Here is a 20,910-nt window from a genome sequence, read left to right on the forward strand (position 1 = left end):
AGACCTAGCACCTTGTCCACTAATGGCATTATTGGGATATACCCTCGAGGTGCCATACTGCGCCCGTAGGTTGGTATCCATGGTGCTGCTACTGGCTAAAAGAGAGGTGGCACTACGATGGGGTAGTGCTCGTCCCTCCACAGCTTCTGGAAGGCTAGAGTATCTGTTGTTGCTAAAAAGTAGGGGAGGACTATGTACAGCTGCAACTCCTGAACTCACGCCCCAAAGGCTTCTGGGCCCCCTTCCGGTCATCTATAGAGCGTGATGAGTCAGACTGAAATGCAGCTCACCATACACGTCAGTTTATACATGTCTCTGCACTGTCTGATGCCTAGAATGTCCTGATGACTAGTGCTCTCCAGCTGAAGCATAGTTAATAATGTGAAATAGTTGTAAATGGAATGTTATATTTCCAAACAGTATGGTAGGATTGTCGAACTTTATTTTTTCACTTATCATTTGACAAATGCGATGTGCATACATTGTTGATGTTAATTTGAAATGCTCAATAAAGACATTTATTTAAAAACTTCTACAGTTTTTGTTTGCATACAAGCTCTCATGGCATTTCAGCCCCAGCTACTGGAATTGTTCACACCAAACTCTTCATGGGAGTAAATCATTTTAGGACTGCGAAACCAACTTTTCTGCATCTAAGCCACACTTCCATGAGTCCATAGCTTTGAGAATTGAGCCCATAATATTTTGACTCTGACAAAGCTTTTAGAGTTAATCTACAGAGTCCATATCCAGTGTTTGATACAGAGCTTGGTACATTCTCAGTTAGGACAAACAAGGGAAGTGGAACACAGTGAGCTGCAGTTAAATTTCCAAGAATTACACAATGTGGTCATGGGGAGACGGTCAGACTGTGGATGCCCTCTTCGAGCCTCAGTTGGCCACACATGCACTGGATTACTATTATAATCTGGGTTTATTAATTGTAAGATTTGTGAGATCAAGTGAATGTCGAAAACTACTTTGCCAGAGAACTTCACAAGGCACTTTCTCAGACAGCAAAGAAGAAAAGAAATAGAAATGGCTCAAATATAATGATGACATATCCAGAAATCTGCTGCAATCAGCAGTCAAGCTTGATTAAAATGCTGGCATATTGAGACCCCTTCCAAGAGAAATAAACTAGTTTGTACAGATCCCATAAAGTAATAGAGCCTCTGAAATGTAAAGCATATGAATTTCAAACATTTGAAATAAACCACTGATATGTCCTGAGGCTTGTATAATCAGACATGTAGCATAATTGGAGCCTTCCTAGGCTCTAAACCCTGACATACTACAAGTACTGGCATTACCAGAGACACTATCACAAGAGCTCTGATATGAGAAAGCTGCCCTAATTTGTCACCTCACTATAAGGCTTCAAATGGGACAAGTGGATTTCTTTACTCATTAAACAAGTCTTCTGAAGCATCTTGTTCATTGGAAAATTAGGTATTTTATCACATTCCACACCTCTTTATGTTACAACTGATGTGAAATATGAACAAAGGTTTGACCAAAAATATTTGTGTTCCACACAGGACGTGGTTGACATTGTGGGCATAATGTGAACTTCTTCTGGGCTGAATCATTTATGACAAAGGACATTAATCCAATTACAGATTTTAGCCTCATGCTCAAACATGGGGGTCTGCCGCTTTGTCACATTACAAGGCTTAAATTTATGAGCTATAGTTTTTAGAACCAGCTATTGCTCGAGTCAAAGTACAGCACTTAAATGAACTAAATGCACTGTATTGGTTGGTTAAAGCTCGACCTACTGCAAAGATGCAGAGGAAGTCTACAGGCAACTAACACATCTAAAACAAAGATTACCAAACGTCTGTATCGAAAACAGATCTAAATTATGTAAGCAAATATATCAGTCTAAATATGCTTGAGACTGAAACTTTGCAATATTTAGAAAAATTTTTACTAGTGAAATAACAATCGTTGAACTGAAATTGTTGTTGCTTTGTCAAAGTGTCAGCAATAAGAAATAAGTTACTTACTTTTAACTGCAGTTATCCAGTATTGGTATCTTTCATAGATTCACATGCTTGAATCAGTCCTCGTCGAAGTGGGAGTCACCATGGTAATATAAATAAAGCAGTAATTAAAGAAATTCCGTAGGCTATCATGGAGGCAACCATGCATTTAACAGCCTATCTACCTCCTTTTCTCAAAAAAAGGATCAAACAGTAACCAGCACCCTCTCTAGAACCTTCTCAAGAGAGGCTGAATCCCTCAGATTCTCCAGCCCAAGTGTGGATATTAATACTGGAGTGTAAGGGGAGCCTTTCCGGGGAAGAGGGTGGGTTGCATGTGAATCTATGAAAGATACTAATACTGGATACCTGCAGTTACAGGTAAGTAACTTATTTCTTATCCAGTATTGGGGTATCTTTCATAGATTCACATGCTTGAATCAGAATAGCAAGCAGTAATATAAAATAAATAAGCACCCTTAGTGGATGGCGGGTAGTGCCAATAATATTTCAAAATATATTCACAAAAGCAGTATCTTGTGAAAGTGTTGGTGTAAAAATAAATGCATATAAAGGCGTTGACATGTGAAATAAACACCTTTATTGTCAGCTTAAACTAGTATACCTACTTTTATAAGCAATAAAGATACATTTTCAGATGCAGATCAATACTGACAACAAAAAGAAATCCTCTAATTAAAGAGGCTCACCGTACTGAAATAAATGACATAGTACTGCCTGTCCCACGGCTACATCAGCTCTCTTTGACAACTCCAGGCAGAAGTGCTGTGTGAACGTATGTGCAGTTTTCCACGTCGCAGCTTTGCAGATTTTTTCCAGTGGCACCCCAGCGCACATGGCAGCCGATGTAGAGACTGCCCTTGTGGAGTGCGCTTTCACTGTCCTTGACAAAGGTTGGCCTGCCTTATCGTGGCAAAATTGAATTGTGGCTGCTATCTATCTTGTGATGGTAGCTTTAGAAACCGCAGTGCCCTGACAACCTTCTGATCTGTCTGGCGGATAGACTTAATCTTTTGCAGATAGAATTTAAGACACCTCTTGATGTCTAGAGTGTGTAGTGTTCATTCCGCAGGTGTAGAACGATCCGGGGAGAAAGCCCTGAGAGTGACAGGTTTGTTTAAGTGGAACTGCGAAGGAACCTTAGGGATGGATTTTGGATTTGTCCTGAGGATAACCATTTCATCTGTAAAACGAAGGAAAGGATGTTTTATGATGAAACCTTGTATTTCCCTAACATTTCTAGTTGATGTTAGGGCGAGCAAGAGAGCTACTTTCTACATCAAGAACTTGATGTCAGCTCAATGGGTTGTTTCATCAATTATGATAAGACTACATTTAAGTGTCACTCAGGGGGTGGAGCTTGAACAGGTGGATAAGTACAAAACAGTCCTTTCATGAATTGCTGTACAACTCTGGTACAGCAGAGAGACAGACGTTTCAGGGAGTGCCTATATCTAGAGACAGCTGTGAGATGAACTTTAATTGAAGAGTAGACCAGACCAGACTTTGCCAACGACAGTAAATACGGTAGGATTTGCTCTGGAGCAGAGAGATACGGATGTACCTTGCTTTGTAAACACCAAAGGCAGACCCGCTTCTATTTCAGTCTGTACGTCTTGTTGGTGCTATCCTCACAAGATCTGGCGATAATGTCTTTGCACTCTTGTGCAATAGTCAAATCCCTAAATTTGAATAAAAAAAATTCAGGAGCCACGCATGCAAACGAAGAGATGCTGGCTCCTGATGACACATTTGACCTTGGTTCCTGGTCAGAGTTGGTGTCAATAGCAGACGGATGGGCTGGGCTTCCTAGAGGAGGAGAAGCTTTGTGTACCAGTGCTGCCTGGGCCATCTGGGGGCTATCAGAAGAAGGCGGCAGTGCTCCATTTTCATTTTTGTAATAACCTTGGGTATCAGTGGAATGGGAGGAAAGGAGTAAGCATATATTCCTGACCAACGCATTGAAAGGGCATTCCCATGAGAGTTTGGGAGAGGGAATCTACTTGCGAGGAACTGGCATTTGAAATCGGTGTGGGTCGCAAACAGGTCAAGTGCTGGTTTCCCCCAATGTGAAAAAACCCCATCCGGTTGGTTTTGTTCGAGCTCCCACTTGTGGCAGTTGTCTTTGGTCCTGCTGAGGGTGTCTGCCAGAGTATTCCAAAGCACTGGAACATGTTCCGCTGTTAGGGATACCCTGTGAAATGTGAGCCAGCTCCAGAGCTGCTGGGCATCCTGAGAGAGAGAGTAAGAGATTTGGGTCCTTCTTGTTTTTTGACATAAAACATGCTTGAGGTGTTGTAGGTACGGACCAAAACCGATGAATCCCTTATCCGAGGGAGGAACGCCTGCAGGGAGAGAAAAATGGCCTTCAACTCCTGCCAGTTAATATGCATCTGACGCTGGGACGAGGACCATTTTCCCTGGATCTGAAGGTCTTGAAGATGATCTCCCCAACCTTCCATGGAAGCATCGGTGGTGACTATGAATTTCGGGATCAAAGGCAAAAAGGAGAGGCCCTGAGAAAGGAGTGACTTCAAAGTCCACCATCCAAACGCCTCTCTGTTGCGTGGAGTGATAGTTATCACGTCGTCGAAGGATTCCGTAGTTTGAATCCATTGACAGTGGATTTCCTCTTGCAAAGGCCTCGTGTGCAGACGAGCTAGAGGCACTAGGTTTATTGCGGAGGAGAGCATGCCCAGAAGAGATTTGTATGTCCTCACAGAAGTGCAATTTCTTTTTGATAGTCTGAGAGACAAGATTTGCAACCGTTCCTGCCTTTCTTGCAAAAGGAAAGCTTTGTTCTGAATGGTGTCCAAGTCGGCCCCTAGGAACGTCATTGTCTGACTTGGAAAAAATTATGATTTTCGTTGGTTTATAGAAAGGCTTAATTTGCAGAACAGATCTATGCAATTTCTTGTAGCTGTAGCAGCTAGACTAGCCTATGAAGCTTTCAGGAGCCAACCGCTAATTATGGAAATACTTTGGAGACCCTGGTTCCACAAGGCGGCTGCCGCTGGAGTCAGACATTTCGTGAAAATCCGCGGAGCAGATTTGAGGCCAAAAGGTAGGACTCGGAACTGATAGTGGTTACCAGCCACTGTGAATCGGAGGAACTTTTTGTGTTTGGGATGTATAGGAACATGGAAATTAGCATCCTCTAAATCCAGCGATATCATGCAGCCCCCGTTGTTGAGGCGTGGAAGTATGTCGGAGAGTGTAACCCTTCTGAAGGTCTGGTTTTTAAAGAATTTGTTCAGCCGTCTGAGGTCTAAAATAGGTCTCCACTCTCCTGATTTCTTGCGTATCAGGAAGAAGCGGGAGCCTTTTATTCTTTGTGCTACTATTGCCCCTTTCAGAAGCATACTCTTCGCTTCCTGTTTGAGTAAGTGAAAACGAGGGGGGTGTGATCCCCTGGGTGGAGTGCTTGGTGGGCGCTGGATGAATTCTAGAGTGTGGCCTTAAGATATGAGATCCAAGACCCATCTATCCGTTGTAATATTGCACCATTGATGGATATAACTCGAAACGTCCTCACCGGTGGGGGAAGCAGTAACTGGTACCCTGATGTGGTCACTGCTTGCGACCCGAGTCGCATGCTTGTGATGTTGGTTTCCTGCGCGAGCTTTGCCTGGAGCAATCAGTTGTTGTTGGCTGTCGATAGGATTGCTGCTGGTAACCCTGGCTGAAAGGATTTATAGTTTTGGGTGCGCTGGAAAATGCCTCTATAGCCTGAAAATCCACGTCCTCGTGCACCCTGAAAATGCATTTTACGATACAGTAGGGTACCTAATGGTTTGGCTGTGTCTGTATTCATTTTTATGGTTAGTAGAGCTTCGTCTATAGGTTTTCCAAATAGACTGTCTCCATCATACACCATGTCCAGTATCTTTGATTGCACTTCTGGATGAAGGATGTTGCCCTAAGCCATCCTTGGAGTCTTAAAACAGCCGCACCAGCTAGTTAACAAAAACCTGTTGTGGCTATGTCAATGGCACAGTCTATAATGTCGGCCGATGTGCACTCTCCCTCATCCAGGACCATACGAAATTCTGGTTTATTTTCCTCCGGTATAAACTCCAGCATGGCTCCGATATCAGACCACATATGCTGATTATAGTGGACCAGAATGGCTAGTGCATTAGCAGCCCTGACAGAGATTGCACACATGGACAAAAATCTCTTCTCAATGGAATCCAAACAGCTTCCTTCCTTGTCCGGTGGAGATGTGTTGGGGGTGGAAGGATTTTTTGATCTTCTCTGAGCCGCTTGGGAAATCACAGAGTCTGGTTTGAAGAGACCCATAAGGTATGCAGGGGAATCCTCGGGCGCCCTGTATTTACCTAATTTTGGCAGTGCCAGCATTACAGTGGCCGGTGATTTCATTACTTTAAGTCCTTCCTGCCAGATACGGTCTATAATGGTTACAGATCTTACAGATTTCCTAGATTGTTCTTTAAAGTCATATAGGAAACAATCTGATTGCTTGAGTATTGTAGGCAGATGAAATCTGGACGTAGCCCTGTGCATCAGATTATGAAAACCTCCAACGTCCTATGGAGGGGAGTCAGAAGGGCGACAAGGAGAAGGGGATGGTGTAGGTATAATAGTTATCTCATTCATCAGTGGGTGGAGGAGGATCGTGAATTTCTCCCTCTTCAGGCTCTTCTTCATAAGAGGATGGATATTCTGTAGGAGGAACAGGGATGATGGGACGTGACGTCATCCTAGGAGTAGAAGGAGGAGGCGGTATTGGTGTAAGCGGTGCTACAGGAGGTGCTGATAGAGAAGGTGGCACAGTAATGTGTTGCTCTTGGGGCAGGAACTTTTTTCTGTAGTCCGTGAGCAGGGCCTGCAAGTCTTTTATTAAAGAATAAGGTAATTGAGAAGGTTCTTGCCTTGGTGGATCAACATAATATCTAAAATGCTGATATTGTGTAGGAGGAACTGGATTGCGTTGGTAGTACTGCTCCTCGTCATAATAGTCCTCATCCTCCTCCTGACACTTGACATGAAGTACAGAAGGACTATGAGCAGTCCCAAAGAGGTCTTCATCAGCCGTTTCCTCTAGAAGATGACTTGGGAGTAAAGGTAAAATCTTGCCTGGCGACTGGAATTCAGGCCGCAGCAATGTTCTGGATAATCTTGATGGTGTGGACTGCATTTGCAGAGACTTTGTCGACGGGAGCAGCGTCGATGATGGGACCAACGGAGACCCTGATTTTCTTGTCGACGTCAAAATAGTCGCAGATGTCAACGGAGGAGCCTTCATCGACGGTGGAGCCGTCGTCAATGGTAATGGTGTCATCGTCGACAGTGAGAAGTCGTCGCTGTCGATGGCAATGGTGTCGCCGTCGATGGCAATGGTGTCGTCGTCACCAGCGTCGACTATGGCAACCTCGTCGTTGACGTCTTCATCCACGGTAAGGACAGTGTGGACGGTTTCGGGCGTTGATGCTCGCCGTCGATGACGTAGGCGCCATCAATGGTCTCGACGACGAGAGAGTAGTTGTCGTCGGTGCTGCTGAAGAAAGAGGCGTCAACTGTTAACTGACGCAGACAAGGATCTGTGGCTGGATTTATGCCTGGAAGGTCCTGAAGATTCCAGTTTAGCCTCAGAAGTCCCAGAATGATGTGATAAGACTAGCTCTGAGGAGACTTTAGGTTCTTTCTCCTTTTACGAGCTTCTTTGGTCAGATGAGACGTTTTAGGGTGTTTCTTGACCTCATCAGGCTGACCCTCAGGCAACCTGGGCATCTTATAGGATTTAGAGGAAGTGTTGCTCTCCTCATCAGAAGACGCTCCTTGTGTCTTCTTCAGCCACAACAAAAGTCTGCTCTCTCTATCTCTAACAGTCTTAGATGAATAGGTGCAGCAGATTTTACATTGTTTTGCCTCATGATAAGGATAGAGGCAATAGATGCAATCCTTTGGGCATCATTACTATCAACCCTTTTATTCCCACAGGATTTACAAGGGCGAAATAGTCCTTTCCTATCAGACCTTGTCCAGTAAAAAAATTAGACTTATCTGAGAGAAATGTTGAAGAACTTAGCAGAGCTCAGGGAGACTCCCTTCACACACAACGTGTGGTGAAAATCTGAGGGATTCAGCCTCTCTTGAGAAGGTTCCAGAGGGTGTTAGTTACTGATTGGTTGTATTTAAGTTTGGTCTTTCTTAGAAAAGGAGGTAAATTGGCTATTGAATGCATGATTTCTTCCATGATAGCCTATGGAAGTTCTTTAATTACTGCTTTGTTTATATTACCGTGGGACTCCCACTTCGACGACGGGAAATGATTCAAGCATGTAAATCTATGAAAGATACCGCAATACTGGCTAAATGATGAACAAGAATGTTTTATTTTAAAGATTCCAAGTGATGTCTGAATCACAAAAGGAGGTGTAAAAATAGATGTCATTTTATGTGAATATGAAAAGGAACAGATCAATTGAACGGAGAGATCTTCAAGACCTACGTGTATTGAAACACCCCTCGAAATGGGAGCCCTGTGTCTAAACATCTGGGTAAATAACAGATAATGCAGCTGTAAAGCGATTTTTAGTTTTCTATACTACACAGTAATAGGCAAATAACCAGGTACTAGACTGACTCTCCTCAATGTAGTTCGGTGATGCCTGACCTTTAGATTGCCCCGATTTCTTATTAGGATCTCAAATAGATCGCATAATTTCGACTTCAATTCGGCTAAATGTTTTGATATCATGGAACTTAAGGACTGCAAAAGAATTTGTGCCATCCATTCCCGATCAGTGAGTCCTAAAAGTGGGAATGGTGATTTAATGCAAACAATATTTTAAGAAATCATGTAAACGCAGTAAACCGATGATCCCAACTAGACACACAAATCCATAGATCATGAATAGAAGAATCTTTTGAACACAAATCATGCTTATGGTCAAAGCTGCTCCTTTCACAGGAAATAAGAACTAGAATGGAGGTGCCACACTTAGGCATATGTGCCAATGCATGTACACTGAAACCACTTGAAATGAAACACCACTGGCATCCACGTATAGCTAAAAATACTTTTGCGGTATTAGACTCATCAAATAAATGGACAAAGCATTTGCAGGAAGAAAATATGACACTATCTACAATGGAGCAGCAAACAATGTCACCTTGAACCCTACATAATTGAGCAATCTAAAAATGCATGCCTGAGACTGAAAAACAAAATATTTTCCGCTTAAAGACATCTCTTCATTTTCAATTCAAAAAAGTTCCTGGTCACCATTCTAAAAAAAGTAAGCGTAAAGTCAGTTGCTATGTGTTTGTGTTTGCACGTCTGTGTAGTACACACTGGGCACACCATTCACCTGTCTGTTTCAAATTCAAATACAGTCACCAGCTGTGCCTAACTGATATTCTTCCTGTGATACACCAGTACAAAGCCTGTATCTATGCATGCAGTTAGTGGCCGTACAGGACATGCAATGATCACCTTTCAAGTACACATCAAGTGCAACCTCTGGCTGGGTAATTCCACCTTTGTAGTACAATCTGTATCCACTCACAACTGGCACAACTTTGTGACGCATGTGGTACAAAGCTCTACTCCAGGAACTGTTGTTGTACAACTGGAGTGCACACAAGGCGCAGCGGGCCTTTCACTTAAACCATTTTGCATCTTTACAACATATACAGTAAACACTTCGTATCAATTCACTGTTGTTTCATCAAAGCATCTCCCACGGTGCTCATGCATCACAGAGATCTAAAAAAGCACCATGCTGAAAAGAGCAGGCACATTTTGAATATTAAGAACTTATGTAACCTTTCCTCCCCCTCCATTTACGCTTGACAGTCTTCATCAAGTAATCGTAATACATCAACACTGTGAACGGTAAATAGGGACCAAAGTTACAGGACATTAACTTGGACTCTTACAATTGTTTTAATACTTACTAATGGGGCCTTACTGCTAAGAGTTGAACACGGAGATATACATGTCTAGACATAAATTTTGCAAAAGCAAACACCTTTGGGGTCCTTCCCTAACTGCCAGGCAACTTAGAGAGGTTGGAAAATAAAGGACGATGTCATGATGAAAACTAAATTATTCAGGTTGTTGAACCAGAGAAGAGACTACCAAGGTAAGAGATTCACAGGACAACCACATATGTTAATGACAAAGGTTATAACATTCTCTTTTGAAAATCAAAGAAAAAAGGTTTTCACTGCTCTCCATTAAATAAACAAGACATACCTTGCTGCACTCCTTTCATACACTGCTTCTTCGCTGATTGGTTACTATAAGGAGGTCCTGGAACATTATTTGTTTCTTTTGCTTGTCTGTATTGATTAAGCTGATCAGCAAAATCGTCTTCTTCATCTTCAAAGTAGTTTCCAAACTGCTCATCGCTGTAGTCATTGTATTCATCATACTCCCTTGACTTTGTTTTCTTAACTTGTTGGTCTTTCTGGGAAGTTGCGTAGTGTCCTGACGAGCGCCCATGCTAGACAAGATACAGCAGTCATGATCAGATATGTCACCATTTGCATAGGATACACTTAAGTTAAGACATCTTAAAGACAACTTTTGTTACACATCTCTACTTATTTGTAATACCCAAACATTTATCTTGTGGCCGAGCGTCTATCCGCGAGAACAGCAACTAGACAGCCCATTTACATTGTAAATTTAATGGTAAAGCAAGACTCTACACTAATTGTAATATAAACACACCAATTCTTCCTACTGAAAGTAAAATAGCAGTGTCAGATGTTCACAGCCCAATAACATACATGAAGAAGGATGGAAGAGCGAGAACGCAAAGGACTATTCATTAAAAGCCCTTACGACTGTACTTTTTGACCACTATTACAAATTAATGTGGCCTTTGGCCACTTAAATCTGTGCCGTTCTGAGGCATTTATTTTGTACAGCTTCAAGAGCCGTTATCCTTGGGATGAAAGTTTGTGTTTTATATATTCCCTATCACATAAACAGATACAGTATCAAGCATTTGCAATGCAATAGGTCTCACATTTGCGAGAGTTTAAGCTATTGGCATTGTAAATGACAAAAACTTTTATTTATTGGTTTTGAAAACCAACAAATCTTTGACCTCCAATTTTCTCTGCCTGTTTATCCTGCACACTCTGATGGAAGCAAACTTCTTTCTGGTCTGGGAGGAGCACTGGACGTCATCATCAGAGATTCTAAGTATCCTAACAGCATGGAAAGCCTGTCTGGAGTCCGGCACACAGGGTGAAGTCATAGTGCCAGTGGAGCTCTGTATGCCACCTCACTGGACTGCATAGCGTCCAGCTTTCTTCCTGCAGATACCAGGCCCCTGTGTCACTTATCCCAGCCCGATGGCCCTGCTGTGAACGAAGCGGGAGTGAGTCTCCTGCTTTGACAATACGGACAGGCACCACCCCACGTACATATAACAAACCTAATGGCCTGGATAAACTTGCCCTGCGCTAGATTATGCTTTAGGGACATTCTCCCTGTAACCCAGAAGGGCTGAAGGGAGTGCTCCAGCTACTCGACACTTGGCAGCAATATTCGGCAGTATAAGGAACAGACAGTGCTGCATGTAATTAGCAGCGAGTGTAGGTCGGCACTACCACTCGACACACGGGTGTGAGTATCAAGAGCCGCAACAGCATCAGCTCTGACAGCCTGAGAGTTACTAAAGTGGGAGCCCTGCTAACCTGGGGATATATTTGCTTAGACCCCCAGCCATCAGGGGCCACTCAGCTCCATGGCTGCGCCAATTATCGTTCAACTCTACTAAGCGTGGTGAAGATGATCAGCGCGAGGCTGGTGCCCGCGATGCCGGGGAGTTGGGTGCTGAGCCGAGCGTGGGAATCGCCACTATTCTTACAGAATTAAGGGCTGGATTTAACGCGATAGATGCTCACCTGGATAGCATTGCCTCCGGGATGGAAACTATGCATGAATGCCTCAACCAGCAGGAGGCGCAAATTTCTGCCGTAGAGCAATGCATATATGTAGAAGATTCGCGCTCCACCAATACCCAACGTGTTGATAAACTCAAAAGATTGCTGTGACAAACGGCGTTGAAAGCGGAAAGATTTGGAAGCGAGGTCTCGCAGAAACAATATCCGCATCGTGGGAATCTCCAAGTCCACAAACACAGTACGCATGGGTAATTACGTTGAGACCCTTCTTGTTGCTCTATTCGGATGAGATGCCTTCACTACTTCGTTTGCTGTTGAAAGGGCCCATAAATCCCTAGGGCCCATAAATCCCTGGGGCCCAGCCCGGGAACGCCACCTTGACTGATTATCGCCGAGCTACTAAATTACCAGGACCGGCACACAGTGCTGCAACTTGTCCGTGAAAAAGCAACAATTCACTGTCAAGATATGAAGCCAATGTTTTATCCAGACTTCACTCCAATAGTGCAAGAGGCACATCGTAAATTTACAGAAGTAAAACGAGCTCTGCGAGAGGCGAATATCAAGTATCCAGCGCAACTTCGTGTACATTATCAGGGTAAAAGTCACTTCTTTGAAACAGCAGACAAGGCTACTAAGTTCTGTATGACCCATCGCTCCGAATTTGGTTCTGCAGCTGCGGCGGGTGGCACGCTCTCCTCAGCGCATCTTTTCTCCGAGTGACATCCAGCTGCTCTGGAGATGCGCATGCAGGGACTATCGCAGCAGATCCAGCCCCCTGCGTGGTGAAGGTGGTGGGTACCTCCCCACAAGTTTACTAAACATGTAAAATATTACGCTAAAAGTTTTTCTTTTTTGTACTATCCCAGGCTCTGCTATCATGGTACTGTGTTGAACGGTACACTAAATCTGTTGATTGAGCAGCACTATAGCATGCATACCCGCAGCCGGTATGGGGTTTCTTCCGTCAATGTTGTTTGTTTGTTTTCCACAAGGGATTTGATAGTTGGGATCCTATGTCAGCAATTCCACTTCTGTCATATGTGGGAGGGGTGTTTCGGGATGTTCATGATTATATGGTTTATGGTCTCATACATTGCCCTACAGAATGATCTATTGCTTTATACTGTTCATGGCTTACGCATGGTACTCCCTCCGGGTGTTATAGTCACTACAAGTGATTACACAACTATGGCCTGCTCCCTTATCCATACTAACTACGATATCGCATGTCTACACCGGTCTACATCTAACATAATTACCACGTCCCTTCGTTAAAATGTATGTCCTGAAATGTGCGCGGCCTGTCTAACCCTCGCAAGGACCAACAGGTATTAGCCTATTTAGCTAGGCATGGTGTGAAATTGGCATTCCTCCAGGACACACTGCGCACCGAGCAGCACGCCTTAATTTGCCTCAGCTCGGGCGCGCACAGGTTCTTCGCGAGTTACAGCACTTACTCTAGGGGGGTATGTATTCGAATACATAAGACAATATACTTTGTCACAAGAGAAGTAGTGGTGGACCCTACAGGACGCTAGTTGATAGTAGCGAGTAGACTGGCATAATGCCCTTACTGCTAATTAACATCTACGCGCCGAATACAGAAGCCCCCGAGTTTTTTAGACATATCAATGCATATTGCTCGCCTAGGTACCCACACTATATTGTAGGGGGATGTTTCAATTTGTCCATGACCCAACACTTGATTCAACCGCATTTCCCGCGCACTCTATCTGAGCTTATCCAATCCCATTTTTTAGCAGATGCATGGCATCTTAAGCACCCAGATGCCAGAGAATGCACATTCTATTTGCCCGCCCATAGCACCTGGTCCCGTATAGATTATTGGTTACTCTCCCCTAACCTAGCCTATGTAATTGTTGACATTTCGCATTTGCCAGAACACTCTCCAATCATTCCCCAGTGTTACTAACTATAAAAATGCCAGATACTATTCCGCAACACCCACCCTGGAGCTTCCCCATAACTGCCTTGTTAGATGAGGTGTTACACACTGAAGTACGTGAGGCAATAATTTAATATTTTCAACATAATGTTGAGTCAGTGCACCAATTTTTGACGCTGTGGGATGCCTTTAAAGCATTCATAAGGAGTCTGTATAGCGAAGCATTCCGGAACCCTCCGCTCTCTCCGCCGTGATCTGGAATGCATTGTCACGGCTTTAATGGCATTAGATTCGAGAGCAGGTGCACAAGATCGAGACATTTATGAACACGAGTAGCTCTTACGCAGGGGTTTCAGGAGCTGGCCCTTAGAGAAGTGATGTACCTGAGCAAATATGCCAGAACCAGAATTTATGGCAAGGGTGAAAGGCTGTGACGCACATTAGCCACTGCATTACGCCCCCATACCAGGCAGCAATGATTTCCTCATTCTATCTCGAATATGGTTCAGTAGTAACAGAACTGAAAGACATAACTAATGCATTCATGCAACATTACACTACCTTATATGCATCAAAGACTACAGCTAACATAGGTATCATTTCAGACTATCTCGCAGAAACAGCAGTGGTCTAGATGGAGAGGGGACAGCAGGAATTCCTGGCTGCGCCTATCACTTGTGAGGAAATTGCACAGGCCATTGAAGATCTGAGTGGCACCTGTGCACCGGGACTGGATGGCTTCACGGGTGTGTTTTATAAAACATATAAAGACGAGTTAGTTCCATACTTATTGGAGGTATACGCGCAGCCCTTGTCCAATGGATTACTCCCCACGATGATGCGGGAGGCCGTCATTCCCCTTCTATTGAAACCTGGTAAACCGCCAGAACTATGCTCCTCCTGTCGTCCATTATCCCTTCTAAACCATGATAATAAAATATTAGCCAAAGTATTGGCAACGTGACTATCATTATTAATGAGCACATCCATATCCCCGTATCAAACAGGGTTTATAGCTGGCCGGTCCACTTCTGTAAACCTTCATACTGTGTTTTCAAGCAGTGACTACGTGATATGATTGAGTGCAATACCTCCAGTGACATATACGCATCACTCCAGCTCCCTGCCTCCAGACCTAGGTGCATCTGGCATCCACTGAAAACGTACTTGCAAACATTCCCACTCGAGAATGGCGCTCCGCCCTCTTGTGCGACTAGCTTACAGGACGGTAGTTGAGGGCTTTCGACGGACAGGGCCTGTGGGCCACTGGCGGAAATTAAGAGGGTGGTACAGATGATGTTTACCTGGGCACTGTCGGTGCGGGCATAGCATATGCGCACTCAGTCCATCACATGTGGTGGATGTGGGATGGGCTAGCAGGACTAGATCGTACACTAAATGTAATTGCGACTATGAGAAGATCTGAATGTAATGTAATACAATGGCGAAAGGGAAGAATGGCCTGAATATGTAATAGATCAATGCAAGCTTTCTTTGTTCAGATGAGACTCATTTGTTTACTGATGTCTAAAAATGAAATATTATGTACTATGCATTTTGGAAACTAATAAAACATACATTTAAAAAAAGATGTCTGACTATTTCTTGAAATACCAGCACACACTGATTATGGCCGAGTGACATTGCTCATTTGGGTATATACTGGAAATTAGTGAGTGATGGTGTGAATCTGAACATCCACTAATGGGTCTTAAATGATGTGGCAAATATTCATATGCACTAGAATCACTAAGTGTTATAATGAACACACACTAATGATAAGTGATGTTTCATAGAGGTGGCCATGCACCCAAGACTTATAAGTGATGATGCAAATCAGTGGCAGCACTTGAGGTTTCTATGTACATATCTGAACACACATGTGCAAATCTAAGCCTGTATGAAGGTTAACTGAGGGATGGGCTATATTTAAACACACACTGATAACTGCTAAACAATGGGCAAATCTAAAAATGCAGTGAGGATAAAAGTGCAAAATGCATCGCTCAGCACTATACTGTGAGGCGGCAAGACAGATATGTGGAAGTCCCACAGCCCCTGCCTGGGACACTAGGCTGCAGCAATTCAAAGATCTTATAGCCAATGATCTTCTCCCCCCTCCCTACCCTCTTGATCTTCCAGGTTCAATCTCGCTATCCACGTCAGCCATCAGCCTGCCACTAACTCTACATTTGCTCGAATACGCTCCATTTCTACTGCTTGTGCACTTTATTGATTTATTTCCTCTCTCCCACCACTCCCACAGTTCTCCCTCCATCCCTCTCCCATTTAGTCTTCTTTCCTACCTCATCAAATCTCCCCTGGATTATTCAGGGTTGCTGTCACTGGGGGATCATTACCCTTCTCCACGAGAATATAGACCTTGCTATACCCACAAAGAGAACACCAGACTACTGTGATATGTCACACAACCTTTCGCATTATCCTTATGTGATTGTTCAAGGCTCTAATGAGTTAGCTTCTTCTTTAATTAGCCCAGGTTAACAAAACAGACTAACAATGTCTCTGGGCACTATGTTTTGCTTTCATATCTCATGTGTTTATTCTCTTTTCTCTTATAATTCTTCCATGTGATTTCCAACCCAGTGTATCGTCAGTGTAATGCAACTACCAGATGCTCTTTTTTTTCCTGCATCTACTGATGTTACGGTTTTAACTCAATATATGCAAAAACCCAATAAAAAAAATCATAATTGTCTATTAAGACAGATTGGGGGTAATCAACTAGTCACTTTAAATTACTCTAACAGACCAACAGTGGTCGATATGGATGCACTATAGTGGGAAGAGATGTGAAGGATTTAGGTAAGGTAATCTCTTTTTCTTCACCAAAAGGTGAGCAAGGAAAATCTTCCTTTTTGTTTAGTTACCCTCACACACCCTAGTGGTGTCATGCTTCATCATCGGGTCACCCCGACGCCTATAAGTCGGGGTGGGCTCAACCACAGTGTTGGGAGCTCTTGTTAGAAGTTTATGACCTGGGGGGCTGAAAGATTAAAACACCTCAGACAGATCCCCGGTATCCCTTTATTTTTGGGTCTGTCTGGGTTAATAAAAAAGAATATTGGGTCTTATTGGAAGTCTTATGGTCCTAAGACCCTAGTGCCAACATGTTTCAGTCCAATAATGGCCGTAAAGGTCCAGGACTTTCTTCAGGGCAAAGTAGGCCTCCCTAGGAGACAGGACAAAGGGGGTTCCCTATCCTGTGCGTAGTGCAAGGGCAGAGTAGCTGCTCCTTGTGTAAGTGATTGATTATTTATCAATCATGTGTCATCCTCCATCTGCAAAGAGAAGAACAAACAACAAAGAAACAAACAACATACATTTGTACGGTATAGTAATAGTATTTCTATAATGCTGTGTCCCAAAAAGCGTGCTTTGGAAATAAACAAAAAACCACACGTGCCAAATTGTGTCTATGACATAGTGGTAATCAATTCTTTCCAAACATGTGCCACTCATACCCATATCTTCACATAATATTTTTACGTGACAGATGATTAGTGTGGTGGCAATTTTACTCAAAAACTGGCAATTGATTCTTGTCAGTAAGTCTATATATTCCCGATTAAATCGCTCTACACCTCGCACTCACTCAACACTCACACCGTGCTTGTGAATAAAATAATCATAGTCTCTAGTCATGTACGATTATCATTATCTCTCCTTATAATGGTTTGTGCAGAAAAACTCAATGAAAACTTCCTTACCAAAGTCTTGAAGGGTTTCTGTGTCTCAAGGGACCGAAATGCATCTAGGGGTAGCTCTATAGTCAAACCTTCGTCAAGAGTCCTTCCCCGCCTGCACACCTACTTGGCTTCGGTTCCCGGCTTTCGCGTTGGTATTGCGAAAGTGCCGGGTTTTTGTACTTCCGTATTCTCTGTAACACTGATTGGTAGGCGCTAGTCGGCGCGGTCATTATGACGTAATGGCGCACATTACGTGTAGAGAATCATGGGACTTATAGTTTATAACTATGTCGATAAAATCCAATGGTAAAGCTAGATGTCTATGTGCGGACATATTGTCACTGTCTTTTATCTATATACCCAAGTGCACTCAATCATTCTAAAGCGCAATCCTTACGCGTCTAATTCAGCGTTGCCATATTTTGAATAGTAAGGTATGGAAGCCAAGGTATGTTTATATGCTCTATGTCAGCGAAAAAATATTTTTTTTAAAAAGAGAAAAAACGTTTGATTGAACAAACTTAAACATACGTTTATAGTGTTTTAACCCCTTCCATGCTCATGACGGAACGGTTCCGTCATGAGCCACGGTTGAGCTGTGCTCATGACGGAACCGTTCCGTCATGAGCCCGCCCGCGCTCGAACCCTTCAGCACCGCGGCGGAATTCGCCCAGCGCTGAAGGGGTTAAGGAAATCACCACTTGTATACATTGACATCAAATGGTTCTTGTTGATTGGTGAGCGCTAGTTGACGTACTTAGTATAATATACTGCCGAACGTTACGTTCAGAGAATTATGGGAATTGTAGTATCCGACTTAAAGAGAACAACTTATACAAAGGTTATTGTGTATGAGTTGTCACTGATTATATATCTTATCGTCAGATGACTATTTCGAAATATACCCTTCTTGATTAGTTCTAAAAGAGTCTTACTATTATGAGGTATCCCTAGTCCTCTTAGGATGGCCATTGGGGGTATGTTACAGGAGCTATTTCGTTCGTAGCGTTCACTGAGGTTTATCTCATATAGTAACTGGCACAGTGCGCTAAGATATAGGATGATCATGTACATATATCTTTCGTCATGGATCAGAGGTATGATACCGAGGATGGTATAATTGGAACTGCTTTTTAGAAATGAATATACAATTGTATGACCACATTGTTAAGGTTCCCAAGATGGATTTATAGTCTTAACATCGCTGAAATGGGATACATCATAACGTACAGATATAAGGCCTGATTGTAAATAAATTCATTTCCTTCATCTGGTTAATTGGTTCCAAGGTATACAATCATTTAGACCCCTTTCGTGAGTTTTTAATCGGTGAACCCATCGTTGTTCACGTTCCAGAAGTTTGCGTTGTAGGTTATTTACATTTTTAACTTTCTCTATAATGGTCCACTTGATCTCTGTATCCTTATGTTTTTTATCATTATAGTGTGCAGTGAGTTTAGTTGCTGTTATTGTACGTCGTATTGTGCTTCTATGTTCGCTAATGCGCACTTTTACTTTACGACTCGTCATCCCAATATACATTAGGTCACATGGGCACTTGATCATATAGATCACTGATTCAGAATTACAATTGGTATGTGATCTTTGTTCCCATGGTGAATGTAATCCTAGTTCTATTGTTTTAGTGTGTTCTGTGAACGGGCATACTACACACAAACCACATGGATAGTGTCCAGTGACCTGGGGCGTTCTCCAAAGGGTTAATTGATTAGTTGTGTTTGGTGTAAATGTATCAGTATGTACTAGTACATCTCTCAGACTTGTGTTCTTTTTAAATGAGAACATTGGTTTCTCAAAGGATATTGTGTTAGATGTCAAAATGGACCGCTTCTTGTTTATTATCTTCTTAAGATCATTAGAAGATGAATTATATGTGGTAACACATATCAATTGGTCAGACTGTTTCTTTACATGTGTTTCCAAAAGAGCCTCTCTTGGTGTGTTACGGGCTCTCTTGTTTGCTCTATCTATAATCCTAGCAGGATACATCTTTTGTTTAAGTTTGTTGGTAAGAATAACTGCTTCTTTTTTGTATGTTTCAAGATCAGAGCAGTTTCTACGTACCCTCAAAAACTGACCTACAGGTAGATTTTCCCTTAGTGAGCGTGGATGTGCGCTATCAAATCTAAGTAGGCTGTTCTTGTCTGTAGCTTTTGTGAACAGAGAGTTCTTAAGAGTACCTTCACTAGCTGTGAAGATTACGTCTAGAAATGATATTCTTTCTCTGTTCATGGTCATTGTGAAATGTAGGTGAGGATTCAAACTATTGATCCATGTCTCGAAATTATTGAGACTGGTCATATCTCCTTTCCAGATCAGAAGGACATCATCAATATATCTATACCAATTACATATATTGGTGGAAAATGGGTTCTGTGTCCATATGTATTGATCTTCAAAAAAACCCACATATAGACAGGCCAGGCTCGGGGCGAATGTACTGCCCATCGAAGTTCCGTGGATTTGGAGATATATTTGATTTTCAAACTTGAAGAAGTTTTCTGTGAGTGCCAAATGGATAAGGGTGGTGATCCATTCAATTGGTGTCGCCCATGGCCATTCTTCTTGTTTGAGAATTTCTTCAATCACCCTAATACTCTCAGCCTGAGGTATGTTTGTATATAATGCCTCAACGTCAAGGCTGACCAAGATGTTCTCGTCTGGGTTATATTGTATTTTTTCTAGTAGATTGAAGAGGTGCTTAGTATCCTGAACATAGGATTTGATCTTAGTTACCAGAGGACGTAGAAACCAGTCTGTGTATTTGGATAAAGGTTCGAGAAGGGACCCTATCCCAGAGACAATTGGTCTGCCTGGCGGTGGTGTTTTCCCTTTGTGTATTTTCGGGATTGTGTAGAATAATGGTGTTCTTGGATCCTCCTGATTTAGAAAGTCATGTTCCTTTTTGGTAATCCACTCTTTAGCTAATGCGTTCGCTGTCAGTGTAGAGATGGTAGTTTTAATCCGTTGTGTGGGATCTCTATTGATCTTTTTATAGTACCTAGTGTCTGCTAGTAAATTCATACAAGCAGTCCTATAGGCGCTAGTACTTTGGATGACCGTGGCTCCACCCTTATCCGCCGGCAACGCTGAATTAGACGCGTAAGGATTGCGCTTTAGAATGATTGAGTGCACTTGGGTATATAGATAAAAGACAGTGACAATATGTCCGCACATAGACATCTAGCTTTACCATTGGATTTTATCGACATAGTTATAAACTTTAAGTCCCATGATTCTCTACACGTAATGTGCGCCATTACGTCATAATGACCACGCCGACTAGCGCCTACCAATCAGTGTTACAGAGAATACGGAAGTACAAAAACCCGGCACTTTCGCAATACCAACGCGAAAGCCGGGAACC

General features: G+C 42.8%; 1 protein-coding gene across 6 annotated transcripts in view; it reads right to left on the reverse strand.

The window, feature by feature from the left end:
• ZC3H6 (zinc finger CCCH-type containing 6) overlaps nucleotides 1-20,910 on the reverse strand; it is a 518,680-nt gene that overhangs the window by 330,395 nt on the left and 167,375 nt on the right. For all 6 annotated transcript variants that reach the window (XM_085612199.1, XM_085612198.1, XM_085612196.1 and 3 more), the window contains one exon: nucleotides 10,237-10,486. In XM_085612199.1, the coding sequence (XP_085468325.1) occupies nucleotides 10,237-10,486 (250 nt within the window). The remainder of the gene's footprint in view (nucleotides 1-10,236; nucleotides 10,487-20,910) is intronic.

Source organism: Triturus cristatus, chromosome 6 (assembly GCF_964204655.1).
Source record: "Triturus cristatus chromosome 6, aTriCri1.1, whole genome shotgun sequence".
NCBI lineage: Eukaryota > Metazoa > Chordata > Amphibia > Caudata > Salamandridae > Triturus > Triturus cristatus.